General features: G+C 35.7%; 2 protein-coding genes across 2 annotated transcripts; both read left to right on the forward strand.

The window, feature by feature from the left end:
- Positions 1–5,835: 5,835 nt before the first annotated feature.
- LOC147400527 (uncharacterized) lies at positions 5,836–13,384 on the forward strand (the record flags this gene model as incomplete). Its single annotated transcript, XM_086444601.1, has 6 exons — positions 5,836–6,246; positions 6,349–6,551; positions 6,643–7,447; positions 7,519–7,697; positions 7,797–10,775; positions 13,022–13,384. Coding segments are annotated over exons 1-6 (4,731 nt in total), but the record flags the coding sequence as incomplete, so codon positions are not given.
- A 19-nt stretch (positions 13,385–13,403) lies between these two features.
- LOC147400528 (uncharacterized) lies at positions 13,404–15,713 on the forward strand. Its single transcript, XM_086446219.1, has one exon. The coding sequence runs from the start codon at positions 13,475–13,477 to the stop codon at positions 15,617–15,619; it is 2,145 nt and encodes a 714-aa protein (XP_086302345.1). The 5' UTR covers positions 13,404–13,474; the 3' UTR covers positions 15,620–15,713.
- The last annotated feature ends 3,117 nt before the right edge of the window (positions 15,714–18,830 follow it).

Below are 18,830 nucleotides of genomic sequence, written 5' to 3' on the forward strand. Positions count from 1 at the left end.
TTAAATTTTGTTATATGGCCAGCCCTTTTTTAACTAATGATTACTTGATTTGGCTTTGCTCCTTACCATTTGTTTATCCATCTTTTTCATTTTTTTTTTTTTTCCCGATGAGTTGGGACCCAATCGGCATGGACGAGGCAACTGGCCTCTAAGAACACCATATCTCGCTCAAATCCCTAGGGTACATGCAATTTCCTACAAATCACACAAATTAGGTAAGCAACGATAAATCCTTGTGAGTGGCCAATGAGGGGACTTGAACTCAAAACCACTCATTTTTCGAAGGATGCCTTAGCCACTGTGCTTAACACACCTCAATTTCGTGCCAATAACAAGTCATGTTGGAGTAATTACTATCGACAACAAATTCACAAATTTATCTCGAGGTTCGTGAAATAAGATCTCAAATGATTATTGGTTTGATAAATAAATAAATAAAAGATACAAATCTCAATGTTTTCTTTTGATTAATAGTCAAGTATAAAAATAAAAATGATATGTATAGTTTTCTTCTTTCCAGACTTTACGCGTGATCAATTGAGAATGATTTATTGACTTCTGGAGAAAGACTTTAAGTTTGATTTTTTTTTTTAATCGGAGTCTAGGTCTCTTAAAATTTTTTGCTTCATCTCTATAGGAGGGCTTGATAGTTTTTTCTTCTCTAGAAGAAGAGTTTCTGTCTTCTAAGAGAGGACGATGAAGATCCTTACCAAATGAGGGAAGCTTTGGTATTTATAAGCTTAAAGTTAATTTAACTTCCCAATTATGCTTTGACTTAAAAAATTTTGATTGATTTATTTAAAATGTTACATTTGTCCAAATCTGATTCTAAGGATTTTATGGACTATTGGTGGGTCAAACTCATTTATTTGAGTATAGGGCTTAACACTTAATATGTGGATCACTTAATTTTATTTTAGATCGTAAAATTTACTTGTGAAAATAGCAAACTATGTGGGATTGTCTTAATCAATGGGTCCTAATTAAAATGTTTAGGCCCAAGTTTGATTTTAGGGACTTTCCGATAATTTAGAGAGTTACAAGGTCTTTTTAAATTTTGATGTCTACAATTGCCTAGGACATTGCATTGCACACTATACTGACGTGGAGGCATGCATGGAATCATAGAGACTTCTAACTCATATCTTGAGAAAAAGATTTATGGTTCTATGCACATCTCCACATCAATGTAGGACAACGTACTCACTTCAACATTTTCCAATCACTATTCCTGAGGCTAAGTCAACAAGGTGTGATGCTCAAAAGGTGGAACCATATACTACGGAATGGAAACTCGGAAGCTTGGAGAAGTGAATGTCAAGGGAAGATCACGATCTCCCGAGATAAATACGAATCTTGGACTTTTAAAGGGATTATTTATTGTGTGCAATCAAGGTGTCAATCACAGATGGAATCATATGATCATTATTTGATATTGAAACCTATAAATAAGAGAAACATCAAATAAAAAGGTGCGCAATTTGGCTTCTTTATCTCTCAGGTTAATCAAAATTCTAACTTAGGCATCAACGAATTTTGGTTTAGATATACCTCAATGTGCATCACTCCAAGTTTGAGACATTCACCAACAAAGCTGGTATCTCGAAAAGAGGCAGACTTTTTTGCATCCATAATCATCATCATCATCATCATCACCACCACCATCAAAGCTTTATCCCAAAGATTAGAGATCAACTAGATCAGAAAAATCTTTGAAGCCATCATCCCGCTTCAAAATTTCAATAAAACCCTCTCCTTTGAATTACACATGGTGTTTCCAAGGAGGTGTCCCAAATATTAACAAAAAATAAGGATGTGAAATAAATATAAAATAGCCACATGTCATGTTACCAGGAGGGTTCCTCCAAAATTTTGAATCAGCTTGACTGCATCAAAGTCGGACTCAACTAGACCATTGGAACTAAGATATAAAATTATTTTGTAATTTTCGCATTACTTAGATTATTTATAATTTACCAAAACGATATATATCGTAGTATCACATTTACCATTACCAAAACGGTAAAATGATGTATCATATTTTCTAAATTTTAATAAATTTATGGACATTATTAACCCATTAAACTTTTGCCTTCTTGCACGCCATAAGAAGCCTGTTATATAACTTCTACATATTAGATTTGAATATTTAAAACCCTCACTATATTTTACTCTATTTAGTCTTTATGCATGATGAAAACTATACTCAAACCAATGAATAAAAGTCATCAATCAAATTAATTTTAGTGAATAGATCTCGAAAAGGTAGACAGCAAGTTAATGACCTATAAAAAAAATTACATTTTAAGATGTAGCCATAGTTAAAATAATTCACAAGTTATATGATAGAGTATATGGAATTTATCATATTATATTGCATCACATAATCTACTATTACATATCACCTCATGTGTTTACATACACTTATTTAAAATAAGGGTGATTTAGGCATACCCCTCAATTTTTAAATTTAGTGAATCTTTGAGATAGCCCTTATGTTTTCAAATTGATTGACATTCTTCCCTTGGTGTTGGTCTTCTATTGCATAAGATTCTACAGATGTAAATGCCCTAATTTTCAACAACTAGGCCAAAAAAAAATTAAAAAAATTAAGAAATCTTGATTTTCCTCTCAAAATCCATCGCCTTCAAGATTTTTTACCACTATGGTTTCCCATTGTCACAAGAGTAGATCAATTGTTGTTGGCTTCCATAGTAGATCCATTTGGGGTTATAGAACAACTGGATTGAGATATGTTAATCGTGCCGTGGAACTAGCAAATGCCATGAGAAAGAGTGCACTTTTCTTTTGATATGTTCAACCTTACCTTTAATCCATCATTTTCAAACTCATCTTAAGCCTTTATCTAGTGAACTTGATTTTACTATCTAAAATTTTATTTTTTTCTACATCTTCAAAAAATCCAATATTGGTTTGAGATTTGAACTAAGTAGATAAATGTTCAAGTAAAATAATAATAATAATCTTTTAGCTACAAGTTGAAGACAAGGGCATCTAGGTCATTTTCTTTAGTCTCTAACAAAATATTGATTTCAAGAGTGGTACAGCTATAATGTTACAAGTAAATACGATGTATATTTACTAGACTTGTGATAAAATGACTCGTTAAGTAGTATACTCAATCAACTCACTAACATGACAAGTTCGGAAACTGTAGATTTATACACCTCAATATACATGATTGCACTTCCTCATAAAAAGTGTATCCCAAGAGAGCCGTATATCTCGAGGAAGAAAGATCTACGATTTCCAAACTTGTCCACGTCAGTGAGTCGATTGAGTATGCCACCTGGTGAGTCTTTTTATGAGGACTCTATTTACTATTTGATTTGCCAAATCTAGATCAAATCCTAAGAACTAGAATGGTTGGATTCGTAAATTGGTTGATATGGATTCATTAATTATAATCTACAAATCATCCCACAAACTAAGTGGCTTAGGATCAATTTTTCTGATATAAGGATCTTGAAATCATTATAATCTACAAATCATCCCACCCTTTAAAGAATTGTACAAGTCAAAATCCCCAACAAGAAAAATGTGCAAGTACATCTGATATAAGGATCTTGAAATCATTAGTAAAATAATAACAATATACCATAATATATCTGGGATATACATGATTTTTAAACTCGTTCGAGATCGAGACATATTGTTCGAGTTAATTCGGTATCGGAGCTGAACAAGACCAACTCACAAAGTATTTTGAAACGACCACGTATTGTGAGATAAGCGAGTCGTTTCGGATGATATTTTCCAATATCTCGAGTAATACAAATGAGATAGTGCAGAAAATAATTAACTCACGAGTTAAACGGGATGTATCAGACGAGATTTTAAAATTTTCGTCCGAGTTAACTGAAACAAACGAGTTAAAGTCTCAACCCTCTATTCTTTCACCCCTAAATCGATTTTTTTTTTAATTTTATATTGTTTTGGGTTCATTTTTTTTATATGAATCATTTCTGAATTCTTTCAGAATTTTTTAGATTTTTTAAATGATTAAAAATTATTGTCTCAACGTTAAACGAGACGAGACATATCATTCGAGTCAACTCAGTCTCAGAGCTGAACGAGACGAGACGCGATACCTAATTTAAAAACCATCGGACATAATCTAACAACAAAACTCAAAATCGATTTTGCTTAGCAATTAACGGACATCTGGTATTTTGGGAGCATAAGATTCCATGTCCAAAGGGCATATCTTGGAGAATCAAACCTCATCATCTCTCTGTCTCTATTATTTTATTAGTCCCACAAAAGTACATTAGAGAATAAAGAAAGTAAGAAAACAAGACGGATTTCACAACATTAAAAAATTAATAAAATAAAATAATAATGATGATAAAAGCTTTGGGGAAATGCCCATTATTAAATGTGTCAAAAAGAATATCTGAAATTCTCGGATTAACCGAAGATGGACAGTGGGTTTTGTCTTATTTTTCTTGGACTAAAGAAGCATCTGTTTCATTTAAATTCTACAATGAGATCAGCAGTTTGGAAGTGTGGAGAATCGGCTTCTTTCTTATGAAACCATTTATGTGACATTTGGCATTAAATCCTTACTGTTTGTAAACTGTTGAAAAGGTCAGGTTTTTTTAAATATTTATAAGCTTCTGTTCTTCTTCTTCTTCAATAACTAACAAACTAACTAAATAGCTACCTTTTAACTGTTTTGAGATACCCATTTTGTCTAGTTGGTTAGTTAGATAGATTAGATAGATATATTGATTAATCAATTGGGTTTTTAATTCTAAAACTTATGAATTATAGGGAGCAGAGCAAGTTTCATCCTTGAGGTATGGGTTTTTCTTTTTCCAAATAGTTTGACATTTACTGTGTTTCCAATGGAAGTTTTCTACAAAATTGAAGTTTGGAAGGTGTTTCGTATGAATGTGTATATATGAGGTGTTTTGTTTTTCTCTTGAATCTTCATGTTAGTTTTGGACTATTTATGGTTTTGGAGAAGTTCAATAGATATGATTGAATAGCTGCAAATATTCCATGACAAAAGCATTGGATTAAATATAAAATTTTTGTCTTTATGTTTTTTTTTTGTTTTTTTTATTTTTAATGTTCTGTCTTTAATGGGGTTTTATGTTTATTGAAATTCATGCTTTTAATCTATTAAAAAAAAAGCAGATTCTTTTTTGTGCTTGAATCTCTTTGGGTATTTTTAGATTTCAAGGCTTGGGATTGGTCTGAACAGATTTTGTGTTGGAAGAAGAGAGATGAATGGTGGGTTCATTTTGTGGTTTGAGTGATTCAAAAGGTTTTATTAGAATTTTTCTTTCAAATTGAAGTTTGAAAGAGTTGGTTTGAATGTATGTATGACGTGTTGTTCGCATAAATGTAACTTTATTAACTTAATTGTCATAAGCGTAATCTTTTTGTTATTTTGTCGTCTATGTAATGGGTTTTTAAGTTTATTTCAATTCATGCTTTTCATATTTAAAAAAAAAAAAGCAGATTCGTGCCTTTATGCTTAAATCTCTATGGGTTTTGTGATTTAAAGGCTTCGGATTGGTCTGAACAAATTTGATGTTTGAAGAAGACAGATGAATTGGTTTGAGTTAAAATAATGGAATTTTTCTTCAAAATTGAATTTTGGAAGAGTGGGTTTGTATTATATATGAGCTGTTTTTATTTGCATATAGGAGCTTATTAACTGAAGTCATAGTTGGCATTCTTCTTGTAATTTTCGGATTGCTTATGTGATTGAAATGCTGTAAATATGCCATGGCAGAAGCATTGGATTAATCGTATAATGTCTTTTATGTTTTTTTTTTTTTTTTTTTGTCTCCAATTGGGTTTTAGTTTTATTGATATTCATGCTTTTAGTCTATAAAAACCAAGTAGATTCACACTTTATTCTTGAATCTGTCTTTTATAATTTCAAGGTTTGGGATTCATCCACACAGGATTTGGTGTTGAAAAAAATCAGATAAATGGTGAGGTTGATATTTTGGTTTGATTGATTCAACAGGTTCTACTCCAAGGAGACTTGAATCATAGACGACATGGCACTAAAAAAATCAATCGAAGATCAGTTCTCGAAGTTCCATCCATGCTTGCCCGTGAACACAAAAATTGGAATTGTAGGAGCTGGTCCAAGTGGTTTATCTTCCGCCTACGCTTTGACTAAGCTCGGTTACAATAACATAACTGTTCTCGAGAAATATCACATGGTCGGAGGCATGTGTGAATCGGTGGAAATTGAAGGTACGGGTATGGGTTTTTCTTAAATCAATATGTCGTCTTTTGCATCACTTCGTTTCGTCCATTCTAAATTCAGATTTCATGAAATTTGTGTGTCCATTGCAGGAAAGATTTACGATCTAGGAGGTCAAGTTCTTGCAGCAAATAGTGCACCTGTTCTCTTTCACTTAGCAGAAGAAATGGGGTCCGAACTTGAAGAGATGGATTCCCATAAATTAGCTCTCATCGACAGTTCTACAGGAAAGTATCAAGACTTGAAGGTTGAAGATGATTATTTGTCTATAATTTCACTGACTTTAAAAATCCAGGTAAGTTCAAGTATAAAACAAAGCAATGATTCTGTTTGCTTTGGGAAGCCGAGGAATTAGTTTTACGATGATTGAGAGTTGTTCTTTACAGGATGAGGCGAAGAACTCAGGAAGAATAGGTGTCCATGCCGTGAGCGAATTAGCATCGGACCCGACCCCCAAATTTCTTGAACTTAATGGAATTAATTCTGTTCCCAAATCTGTGGCTTATGGGTACACTGCCTCAGGATACGGGTTTGTCCAAGATATGCCATATGCTTACATTCACGAATTCACTCGGACTTCTATGGCTGGAAAGATTAGGCGTTTCAAAGGAGGATACACGAGTGTTTGGCAGAAGATTAGTAAATCTTTGCCGATAAAAATTCAATGTGGCACTGAAGTTTTGGCGATCAAACGTGATTCATTTGGTATCAGTGTAGATGTCAAAAACGCTGATGGAGAAACCGAAGTTTTGGAGTTCGATAAGATTATTATCTCGGGTTCTTTCCCATTCAAGAATGGAAGAACTTATAGATCACCTTCTTCAACTTTATCAATTGAAACTGAGGTGATTGATACGAGTGAGCTTGAAAATGATTTGTTTGGTAAAGTACGAACTATTGATTACTACACCACTGTCTTGAAGATTAAAGGACTTGAACATTTGCCAATGGGTTTTTATTACTTTGGGGAGTTCATGGAGGATCCCAAAACTATCGGGAATCCAGTCGCAATGCAGAGATTCTATGCCGACACAGATATTTTCTTGTTCTGGTCTTACGGAAATTCCGAAGATATCAAAGGTCCAATAGTGACAAAGCTCGCAATCAATGTGGTGAAGAATATGGGGGCGGAAGTTGAGAGAGTTGTTTTACAACGGCGATTTAAATATTTCCCTCACATCAATAGCCAAGGTATGCTCACTAAGTTGCTTCAACAAGAATTTTTATTACCAACTTTGAGATTCTAATTCCATTAAATACAGATATGAAGCTTGGGTTCTATGAGAAGTTGGAATGTGAACTTCAAGGTATGAAGAATACTTACTATGTGGGTGGGCTTATGGCATTTGAGCTCACAGAGAGAAATTCTTCTTATGCCATGTCTCTAGTCTGCAAGCACTTCGCAAGCAATGGTGATTTGCCTCCGTTCCAATATGTTAAGGTGATCACATACCTCTTATAACCAAAATTTTGAACCTTTTTTAGCCTAAAAATCGATATTTATAACTTACACCAATCAATTTTTTTTTTTTTTTTGCAGAGATTGTTACCATTGGTTCAAGATAATGGATCCTTCAATCATCGAGAATTAGATGAGTTCCCCGGGTTGGAATTTCCCGACTTGTCTACGCTTGATGGCTATCTGAAGCATTGGGGGACACATGGGATCACCCAAAACAAAACTCTTTATACTTGGATTAATGAAGTAGGGGTAGAAGTTTGCACGAGAAAATATGGAGAACTTCACACGAATGCATCTCACATTGCTCATAACCTCTCGACAAGTCGTAAACCTATTATCAAGCCCGGTGACAGAATTCTCCTTGTCTATGTTCCGGGTCTAGACTTCATTGATGCCTTCTTCGGGTGCTTAAGAGCTAGAGTCCTACCTGTTCCCGTTCTTCCCCCGGATCCATTTCAGAGAGGCGGACAAGCTCTTCTTAAGATCGAGAACATCTCCAAATCTTCTAATGCGGTAGCAATTCTATCTACCGTGGGTTATCACGCGGCTGTTCGGGCTGGTTTCGTAAAGAATATAATCTCATTAACGAAGAACAATGGGAAATGTTCAGCTTCTTGGCCCGACATTCCTTGGTTACACACGGATTCTTGGGTCAAGAGTTCGAAAAACATACTTCAAGAAGACATATATAATCAATGTGCTTCTCAACCCGAAGATCTATGCTTCTTGCAATTCACGTCGGGGTCAACGGGTGATGCTAAAGGGGTGATGATCACTCATGGTGGACTTGTTCATAATGTAAAGTTGATGAAAAAGAGATACAAGAGCACGTCGAGGACAGTACTAGTTAGTTGGCTTCCACAGTATCATGATATGGGACTAATTGGAGGGCTCTTTACGGCTTTAGTTAGCGGTGGTTCTGCAATTCTGTTCTCTCCATTGACATTCATCAAGAATCCTCTCTTGTGGCTTGAGACGATGAGCAAATACAAGGCTACTCATAGTGCTGGCCCCAACTTTGCTTTTGAACTCATGGTACGAAGATTAGAATCCGATAAAGATAAGACCCAAAGAAGCTACGACCTTTCTTCCATGGTGTTCCTCATGATTGCTGCCGAACCTGTGAGGCAAAAAACTCTTAAAAGGTTTGTTGAGCTTACTCGTCCTTTCTTACTTTCTCAAGAAGTGATGGCTCCCGGTTATGGTTTAGCGGAGAATTGTGTGTTTGTCAGTTGTGCATTTGGAGAAAAGAATCCCATTTTGGTTGATTGGCAAGGGAGGGTGTGTTGTGGGTATGTTGATCGAAGTGACCCGGACATTGATATCAGAATTGTGGATCCCGAAACGGGTAAAGAGCACGACGAATGTGGTACAGAAGGTGAGATATGGATTAGTAGTCCGAGCTCTGGAGTTGGGTATTGGGGAAGGCAAGAGTTGAGTCAGAAAACGTTCGAAAATGAGCTTGAGAATTACCGGGGAAAAAAATTCACGAGAACAGGTGATTTGGGTAGGATTCTTGACAGAAAACTATTCATCACCGGACGAATAAAGGATCTAATCATTGTCGCTGGCCGAAACATATACTCAGCCGATGTAGAAAAGACGGTCGAGAACTCATCCGAACTTTTACGTCCTGGTTGCTGTGCTGTTATTGGTGTTTCAGAGGAAATACTATCGTCAAAAGGGATATTAGTCCCAGAAAGTTCTGATCAAGTTGGTTTGGTAGTTATTGCCGAGGTTAGGGAAGGAAAAACTGTTGATAACGAGGTTGTCGAAAAAATTCAAACCTGTGTGGCAGAAGAACACGGTGTTCCCATAGCCTCGGTCAAGCTTATCAAGCCCCGAACCATCTCTAAAACAACATCGGGGAAGATCAAAAGATTTGAGTGTCTCAAACAATTCGAAGATGGAACATTGAGCTTAGTTAAGGAGCCCAATTTGGTGAAAAGATCTCTACTTCGGTCCTTCACTACGGGTACTTGTAGGGAAGGAAAAACACCTCGACCTTACCTTGGAAGAAGTACTATTGTTCCTCCACAGGCCACAATGAGCACGAAAGATATTACGGAGTTCTTAAAGGGACTAGTGTCAGAGCAGACGGGCATTTCAATTGAGAAAATTTCTTCCACTGAAAGCCTGGTCTCATATGGGATCGATTCAATTGGTGTGGTTAGAGCAGCTCAAAAGCTTTCGGATTTCCTCGGAGTTCCAGTTGGGGCTGTAGATATTTTCACCGCGACCTGCATTGCTGACTTGGCTAGCTTCTCGGAGAATCAAGTAATGAAGTCTCGACCTCAACCAATGTCTACATATCTTCAAGAACCAGAGACAGATTCTATCAGATTAGTGACCGAAATTTCAAGATTTCGACAATTGGGTATTGGGTTACTCCAATTTCTTGCTATTATATATGCTTCGGCAATGCTGATTCTACCCGTATATGTCTCCATCTTGGTTTTTCTTCGTTTACTCTTGACAAGTACTAGCTTGATAACCAAAGTTCTGTTTTTCAAATATTTGATTTCCTTGGCTTTGGCTCCTCTTGCTTGGATTCTTTCCATGATCCTCACCTGTCTTTGTATCTCTTTCTTCGGGAACTCGTTCTTAAAACCAAATTATGCATTGACTCCCGACATTCCTATTTGGTCAACGGACTTCGTGAAATGGTGGACACTTTATAAGGTCCAACAAGTTGCTTCTAAAGTTCTAGCAGTCCATTTGAGAGGAACTATTTTCCTCAAATACTGGTTTGAGATGCTCGGAGCTAGAATTGGATCATCGGTTTTGCTTGACACGATTGACATTACAGACCCATCTCTTGTTTCGATTGGTGATGGGGTTGTGATTGCAGAAGGTGCTTTGGTTCAAAGCCACGAGGTGAAGAATGGCATATTAAGTTTGCTCCCAGTGAGAATTGGCCCGAATTCTTCAATCAGTCCATATGCTGTCATCCAGAAAGGAAGTGTTTTGGGCGAAGACATCAAAATTCTTCCATTGCAAAAGACCGAGGGAGGAAAACCCGTTTTTCGAACTGAGAAATCATATAAAACTAAAGAGGTAAGTGCTTCTATGTTTTTCATAGTTCAGTTTCACCATTACGACTCTGCTTGGTATGCTGCAAATTATTTGCAACTGCAATCAATTTTATGGGTGTTTGGTTACACAATGCAAATGATTTGCATTGCGAAGAATTTGCATAGAGCACCTAAATTCTTAAGAAATTTCAGCAAATAATTTGCTGCACAAAAAGCACCACAAATCATTTGCTAAATTATTCAACTCCAACCTATGCATATCAAAATTACAGAAATATCCCTTATAAAAAAATAATAGAATTACAAAAATACCCTCATTCTCTGTTAGTGCAATATATACATAAATTTATGAAAACACCCCTTATCAAAGTTAGATTTAATTACATATTTAAATTACTAAAATACCCCTTGTCAGAGACCTTTATCATACATTGATGGGATAGAGACACAAACCAAGTGTTGCTTGTAGTGTTCCAAGCAAGGCCTTGGTTGGTAGTTAATTTTATAGCTTCTAGGTTTCACCTAGTGTGCTTGGTGACTAACCCAAGTGCTGTTTTGTTATTTATTTTTCTTCTTAAGTTTTAAGGCTAGACTCTGGAATCCTATAGAAGTGTCAAGGGGTCAATTCCTGATCCTACATTGAACCACCCAAAAAATTATATATACGATAGGGGTATTTTTGTAAATTCATATACATGTTAATGTAGTGAGCATTGAGGGTATTTTTGTAATCTAAATATTTTATTGGATGAGGTTGAATAAGTTAAAATTTATTTTAATAAGTAATCACTACAAAAATTTTGCATTATAAAATCAATGAAGAAAACTAAATGATTTTGCAAGAGATTTCCAAGCATTGGTAAATTTTTCTCTGCAAAACATTTGCATTGCAAACTATTTGTAGTGTAAAACATTTTCAAATGAAAATGATTAGTAGTAGACCAAGCAAGGCCTACAAGTAATACATTTGCTTATAATACTCACCAAAATCTGTGACTTATTGGTTGATCTTTGCAACAAAAAATTTCATTGTGATTTTGCAAATGATTTGTGGTACCTTTTGCGCCGCAAATCATTTGCTGAAATTTCTTAAGAATTTGGGTGATCCATGCAAATTTTTTGCAATGCAAATCATTTTCATTGGGTAACCAAGCACCAGTAAAATTGATTTTAGAAAATTATTTGCATTTGCAAATGATTTGCAGCATACCGAACAACAGTCTCGAATTTTACGAACTTTGTGATTAAATCGGAAAAAATAAAAGATGACCTTGATGCACTAGTAAGAGAAGATGAACATGATGGTGATCATTTACCAATGAAGTGTTAGACAATGAGGATGCAAATGAAGATGACATTGATTTTGATCGGTTGATGAGTCTTCACTTGCGCTCATGATTGTAATATTTTTATATTTTGAATAATACTTGATTGTGTTGTAGACCTGTGGTTAGTTGTTGTAATTTAATATGGGGATTAGTGATTTATTATTGTCATTTAACATGGTATTTGATTATATAATATGATAATCGGACCTAGTAGGAAAAATTATATGATCCTAACCCTAGCTCAATTGTTTCCAGATTTTACTGTATTTTTTGAATTTTGCCCTTGCTGATTCATTGCCGACATAGTCACCTAGTCAGATTCGGGAATAAGTCGGCAAGGGAAAAATTTGATAAAACCAGAAAGAAATTGGGCTAGGCTTAAGTTTGTGTAATTGTTCATACAAGGTGGTGTTCTCGTATTATATCACCAAATCTCATATTAAACCACAATAATAAATCAACAAACCCCCATATAGATATCATCCTTGCATTCACAACAAGTAACCACAAGTCCATGGCACATTCAAGGTTTATATTATTCGAAATATAAAAATATTCAATGTCATCCTCATTATCTAAAGTTTCATCAATAAAATGATCACCATCATCTTCATCAAAGTCATCTTCTCTTAATAGTGCTTCAATTTCATTTTTCATTTCGATTCGACATAATTGGAAAGTTTGTGATTTAATCACGAAGATCATAAAAGTTACAATTTATTGAAAAAGTTGTGATTAAATCGGTGAAAGGAAAAAAGTCACAATTTAATAGCTACTTTTTCAATAAGTCGGAGAATTTTATGACTACGATTCCCGAACCGCAACTTGGTGACTATGCTATAACTGCTGAATATTGAGATTAGCTATGTCGATCATTTATCACATCTCTTGGATTCAAGTTAAAACTGATTACATCCTCTTCTTCTGAATTCGATTTCAGGGTAAAATTCAGACAGAATTTGCAAGTAAAGCACAGGAATTTGAGGCTTTTTACCATTGTTTGGGCGTCTACACCGTTGGTTTCCTCAGTTCTCTTTCTGCAGCTATCCTTTACTTCCTCCATATTCACTTTTCTCAAAATGCTTCTTCTCTTCAACACTTCGCGTTCGTTTGCCTAGCCGGAGCCTTTCATTGGTTTCCAGCCACCATCACTGCCTATATCACCATGTTCGACATAAACCCTTCAAAACCGACTACTTTTGCTGTTTCAATTGCTATTGCTTACTTTGCCCACGGCCTCATTCTCAGCCTACTAACCGGCATCTTAACGTTGTTTCTTTCGGGGAAACAAGAAACGCAACAAACCCAACTAAAGACTTGGCTTCGTCGTCGAATTACTATTTCCTGCCACCTGAGATTCGCACAATTCCTCTCCGGAACCGAAGCCTTTTGCATGTATTTACGACTATTGGGTGCGAAAATTGGTCAGCATTGTTCAATCAGAGCGATCAACCCAGTCTCGGACCCACATTTGATTTCAATTGGTAACGGTGTTCATTTGGGCGACTTTAGTCGAATCGTTGCTGGGTTTTATGCCTCTAGTGGTTATGAAAGCGGGAAAGTTGAAGTACATGACAACTCGGTTGTTGGTAGTCAAAGTCTCATCCTCCCTTGCTCTGTCATTCAAGAAGACGTTATTCTTGGTGCTCTTTCGGTTGCTCCGATGAATTCAGTTCTCCAAAGAGGTGGAGTCTACATTGGGTCACAGACACCCATCATGGTTAAGAACACTATGCATTCTTTGGATGAACGGATTGAAGCAATGGACGTGAAGTATAAGAAGATAGTTGGGAATCTCGCTGGAAACTTGGCTGTTACTACAATGAAGGTCAAATCTAGATACTTCCATCGAATAGGGGTTAGCGGGAAGGGTGTTTTAAAATTGTTCGATCAGTTACCTGGGCTAAAGAATCACAAAATCTTCCAAGCCGGAAAAAGTTACCCTGTAATAGTCCGGCATAGTAATAGCTTGAGCGCCGATGATGATGCAAGAATTGACGCACGTGGGGCAGCGGTACGTATACTTACAGAGGATGGCACGAATGGTTCTCCACTTCTTGATCTGACACTAAAGACGGGTAAGGCATTTTATGCTCGAACAATTGCTGACTTCGCAACATGGCTTGTTTGTGGGATTGCTGCAAGGGAAGAGCATGTCAAGAAGGCACCTCACGTGCGTGATGCGGTGTGGGATTCCCTTCGGAATGCCGACTCATATACCAAGTTGCATTACTATTCAAATGTGTGTCGGATCTTTCGCTTTGAAGATGGACAAGAGATGTATGTGAAATTCAAGTTGAGGCCTGTAGATGACAAGATTGGTGAGGATTCGGGAAAGGTAGAGCCAATGGGTATACTTCCACCAGAAACTGGAGCAATCCCAAGGGACGAGAATGATACCCGTCCACTACTCTTCCTTGCCGATGATTTCCAACGCCGTGTCGGTTCCCCCAATGGGGTCCGTTACGTCTTCCAACTACAATTCCGACCTGTTCCACAAGATGAAACCGAATGTGATACATTGTTGGATTGTACCCAGCCGTGGGACCAGGCCAAGTTCCCTTTTGTTGATGTGGGTGAGATTATAATCGATCAAAACCTCACAAAGGAGGAATCAGAACAACTAGAATTCAATCCATTCCTTCAATGCCACGAGATTGATGTTATCCGAGCTACATCATGCACCGAGAGTGCATCCATTGACCACGGTCGATCATTAGTCTACGAAATATGCCAACATTTGCGAAATGGCGAGGCAATTCCGTATGCGTGGAAGGTCTTCTTAGAACATTCTGATGTGAAAGTTGATCTTTCGGGTTGTCCAATGGCCTCGGTGGTGCTAACGAACAATGACACTCGAAAGGTGACACTTGAAAGAACATGGTATAAGACATTATGGGCTATGTTTACTCAACCACTATTACAAACAGTCTTGCCTTACTTCCTATTGGGGTTGGTTGTATTTGAACCTTTGAATTGGGTTCTCTACATGAAGGAGACCAATAAGGTACCACTACATTGGTTGCTGCCTTTGTTTTGGGTTTCTTCAGGTATGTTAGGTGGACTTCTATGTGTTGTGGCCAAATGGATTTTTGTTGGAAAAAAGAGAGAAGGTGAAATAGTGGTTATTTGGAGTAAAGAAGTGTTCATGGACACTATATGGCAAGCTATAAAGACTTTGATTGGGGAATATTTCATGGAGATGACAAGTGGGTCTGTTTTGTTTGGGGTATGGATGAAGCTTATGGGGTCAGCTATTGACTTGAACCAAGTGGTGTATGTAGATAGTATGGGTGCTCTTTTAAATCCTGAAATGGTGGAGATTGAAAGAGGTGGGTGTGTTGGGAGAGATGCTTTGCTTTTTGGGCATATATATGAAGGTGAAGGTGGGAAGGTGAAGTTTGGGAAAATTAAGGTTGGGGAAGGTGGGTTTGTTGGGAGTAGAGCAGTGGCTATGCCTGGTGTGAGAGTAGAAAGTTGGGGTGATCTTAGTGCTCTATCACTTGCCATGAAGGAAGAGATTGTTAGATCAAAGTGAAGGATAGTTGACTTTTTTTTTACTTAAAAAATGTATTAGATACATCTGGTTGTTTTTAAAATATAAACATCCACCATATAATAAATAAATAAATAAATAATAATTTCGAGAATCCGAATTTGGTTATTATGCCTTAAAAAGCCACTTATACACTTATACACCCTTGCACAAGATCCATTGAACGTGAAAAAAATAAAACAAGGGAAAAAAAAAAAAGGGTATTTTGGTCATTGAACTTCCTTACTTTTGACCCTTAAATGTGGGTGGCCTTTTTGGGCTAACTGACGGGCTTCTTAGAAGTTTCTCAGATAAGTCCAGGTGATCTGCTCTTGGATATTTTATTTCTGCTAATATTATGAGAGAAGAAATGCTATGGTACGACAGTATGTAGAAAAAACTTTCTATATGCATCTCTTATCTCCATTGGTCTCGACCCAAATTTTGTGTTCATCATAACCAATCTATTTATATATTAAAAACTACAAATGCATCTGACCGTTGAAATCATTCAATCATGTTGATTTTTTTTTTATGGTTCATGGCTGGCTCATTGCATAAGAGGTTCCTTCCAGTCTAGGGTTGACAATGGATCGGACAATACCCACTTCTCCTACCAATCTGACCCAAATTATTTGGAAATAATTTTTTATTTGAAAATTTATCGGTCCAAATAAGAGTGGATCAGGTGATAATTTTTTGTCAGCAACAGTTGTCTTATCTGAGTTAGAAGTTTTAAAATAGACTGATTTTTTGTGAGGATGATCTCCTCACTATATTTTAATATTTCTAATCCCATTGAAATTTGTGTACAAGTTAACGGATGGTCCATGATTCTTCAACTTATAAATCACTTTTGATGGAATTAAAAGTTTAAGATTTTGCCAATTTTATTTGTGAGGTTTATTTCTATGTTGATAAGATCATCCTCACAAAAAATTAATTGAATCCCGAATTTCTCTAACCCATATAGAATAATTGGGGCAGAGCTCGTAAGGAGACATTGGGGGCAATTGCCTTCACTGAACTATTTTGGGCATTTTAGATACCCTTGAATTTATGCTTAAAAACCGTTTGATTGCTGATTTAAATATCTTAAATTTGAGCATTTTTCAGTGGTATTATTCTAGATTTGGGTATTCTATAAGTTTCATCATAGTTCCTGATGATCTTATAACTTTTGAATCTCTTGATAACATTTTAGTTGTAATTGGGCCTAAGGTTTATGCTCTTAGTGGGCCAAGAAAAAAAAAATTATGACAGATGGCAATTTTAAAAATGGTGTGCATCAAGAATTTGTATCCTCTAGTTTCATCAAACTTGGATTGGGCACATAATGATGGTTACCGTTTACAAACCATAATGTGATAATCACGAGTTAAAAAAGTAGGCTACTCAACCTCGTGGAAAGATGGCGGCATTAACAAAATCTTGCTTTTTTATTTTTCGATCTCTTCTTCTAAGGGAATGATATCGCCAGGATCGTTTTATTTATGGACAGATTACAAAGTGCACTTTATACAGAGTCGTGATAATGTGGCGCCCCTCTTACATATGTCTCATAACCGTAGATCATTTGTCTCGAGATATATAATAAAAAAATTTATAATTTTACATATCTCGAGACAAATGATTACGGTTATGTGATGGGGCATATGTCAGGAGGGACGTCAAAAAATCATTACTCTTTTTATATATAATGATTTAGATTGACGCGAATATCCATTAGTCTTCCCCAAGTGGTATTAAATTTAAACTGGATGATTAGATTTGATCCACTTTTACATAAGTGTTATTTTATATAGAATAATGATGATAGCACACGGTCTTGATATGTGGTAGATATCATAAAAGTACAGAATCACATATCTTTTTTCCTTTGTATCTTCGATGAAAACGATCTATGATTATGTGCCTTTGCTAAGTCAACCGCGTGCATTCATTAGAACTCTTATACATGAGTCTGGATCCATAGATTTATGGAAAGGAAACGTGCATGTGTTCGTTCTCAATCTCAACCATGTAACACAAGATCCAATGGATAGGATAACAAATGTATCCCGATAATACATCATATATCTCTAAAATTTATTCAAATCATTGGATTTCGTATTTACACATTTGAGATTGTGAGTAAACATTTGAGTTTATTTTCTATGAGTCTACAGATCCCAAGAGTCTATACATAGAGTTTGGTATAAATTTTATAGATAATTGATTAAATAACTTTATTTTATGTTGTTTTTAACCTAGGTGGTATTTGATTTCATGTAGTTTTAATTTTTTACAATTATTAATTTTATTTTTATATAGGGTGGTACTAGATTTGGTCCACTATTTTTGTTTTTATTTTTGTTTTTTTAATTTTTAATCAAAGATAAGAGACTGAATTTAATGTGAAGGCTTTGCATTATAGGAAGTCATGTGCACACTACATTAGTCACTACCTCATTTTTCTCTTATATCTAATTTTAAATGAAGGTGGCTTTTCCTTCGTTTGTTGGGCTTGGGCCTCTATTTCTTTATAGTGTAATTCCGTCAAGTACCGTCACCGTCTGACCATGATTTATAAGATGGGGCACTTTCTATGAGTAGCTCAAGTGAGCTAGGTTTGATCTTATCTTCAACCATTGAAATAAAAAATTGTTGTTCTCAAAATCAATAACTTCAACCTTCTCAACGTCCATTTATATTTTTTTTTTAATTTATTCAATTTATTTTTAATTTTAATCCAAATCTTATAAAAAATCTTAGATTTTTTTTACACAAAATTCCATCTTTATTATTTTTCTAGCAATCCTATCTTGTATTGAATGTTGTAGTAGATAGCATCTTAAGATTGAGGATAAATGATTTTGAAGGAGAAAAGTCAAGGATTGAAAAGAAAGAAAAAACAAAATTTGTTTCTACATATTGAAGAAGTGGGTATTCCAATCATGTTTTTTTATTATTTTTCTAGCAATCCTATCTTGTATTGAATGTTGTAGTAGATAGCATCTTAAGATTGAGGATAAATGATTTTGAAGGAGAAAAGTCAAGGATTGAAAAGAAAGAAAAAACAAAATTTGTTTCTACATATTGAAGAAGTGGGTATTCCAATCATGTTTTTTTAGAGTATCTCATGTATTCTCCAAAACATGGATGGATGGTATCAAAGGATTGTATGGCTCCCCAAACCTCGATGTATGAAACCTTCCTATCAAATTTGAGCTTT

The sequence above is a fragment of the Akebia trifoliata genome, chromosome 6 (assembly GCF_017979445.1).
Source record: "Akebia trifoliata isolate Shusen 1 chromosome 6, ASM1797944v1, whole genome shotgun sequence".
Taxonomy (NCBI): domain Eukaryota; kingdom Viridiplantae; phylum Streptophyta; class Magnoliopsida; order Ranunculales; family Lardizabalaceae; genus Akebia; species Akebia trifoliata.

Excerpts from the sequence above, each read along its gene's own strand:
- LOC147400528 (XM_086446219.1), top strand. The coding sequence starts at position 13,475 with ATGTATTTACGACTATTGGGTGCGAAAATTGGTCAGCATTGTTCAATC.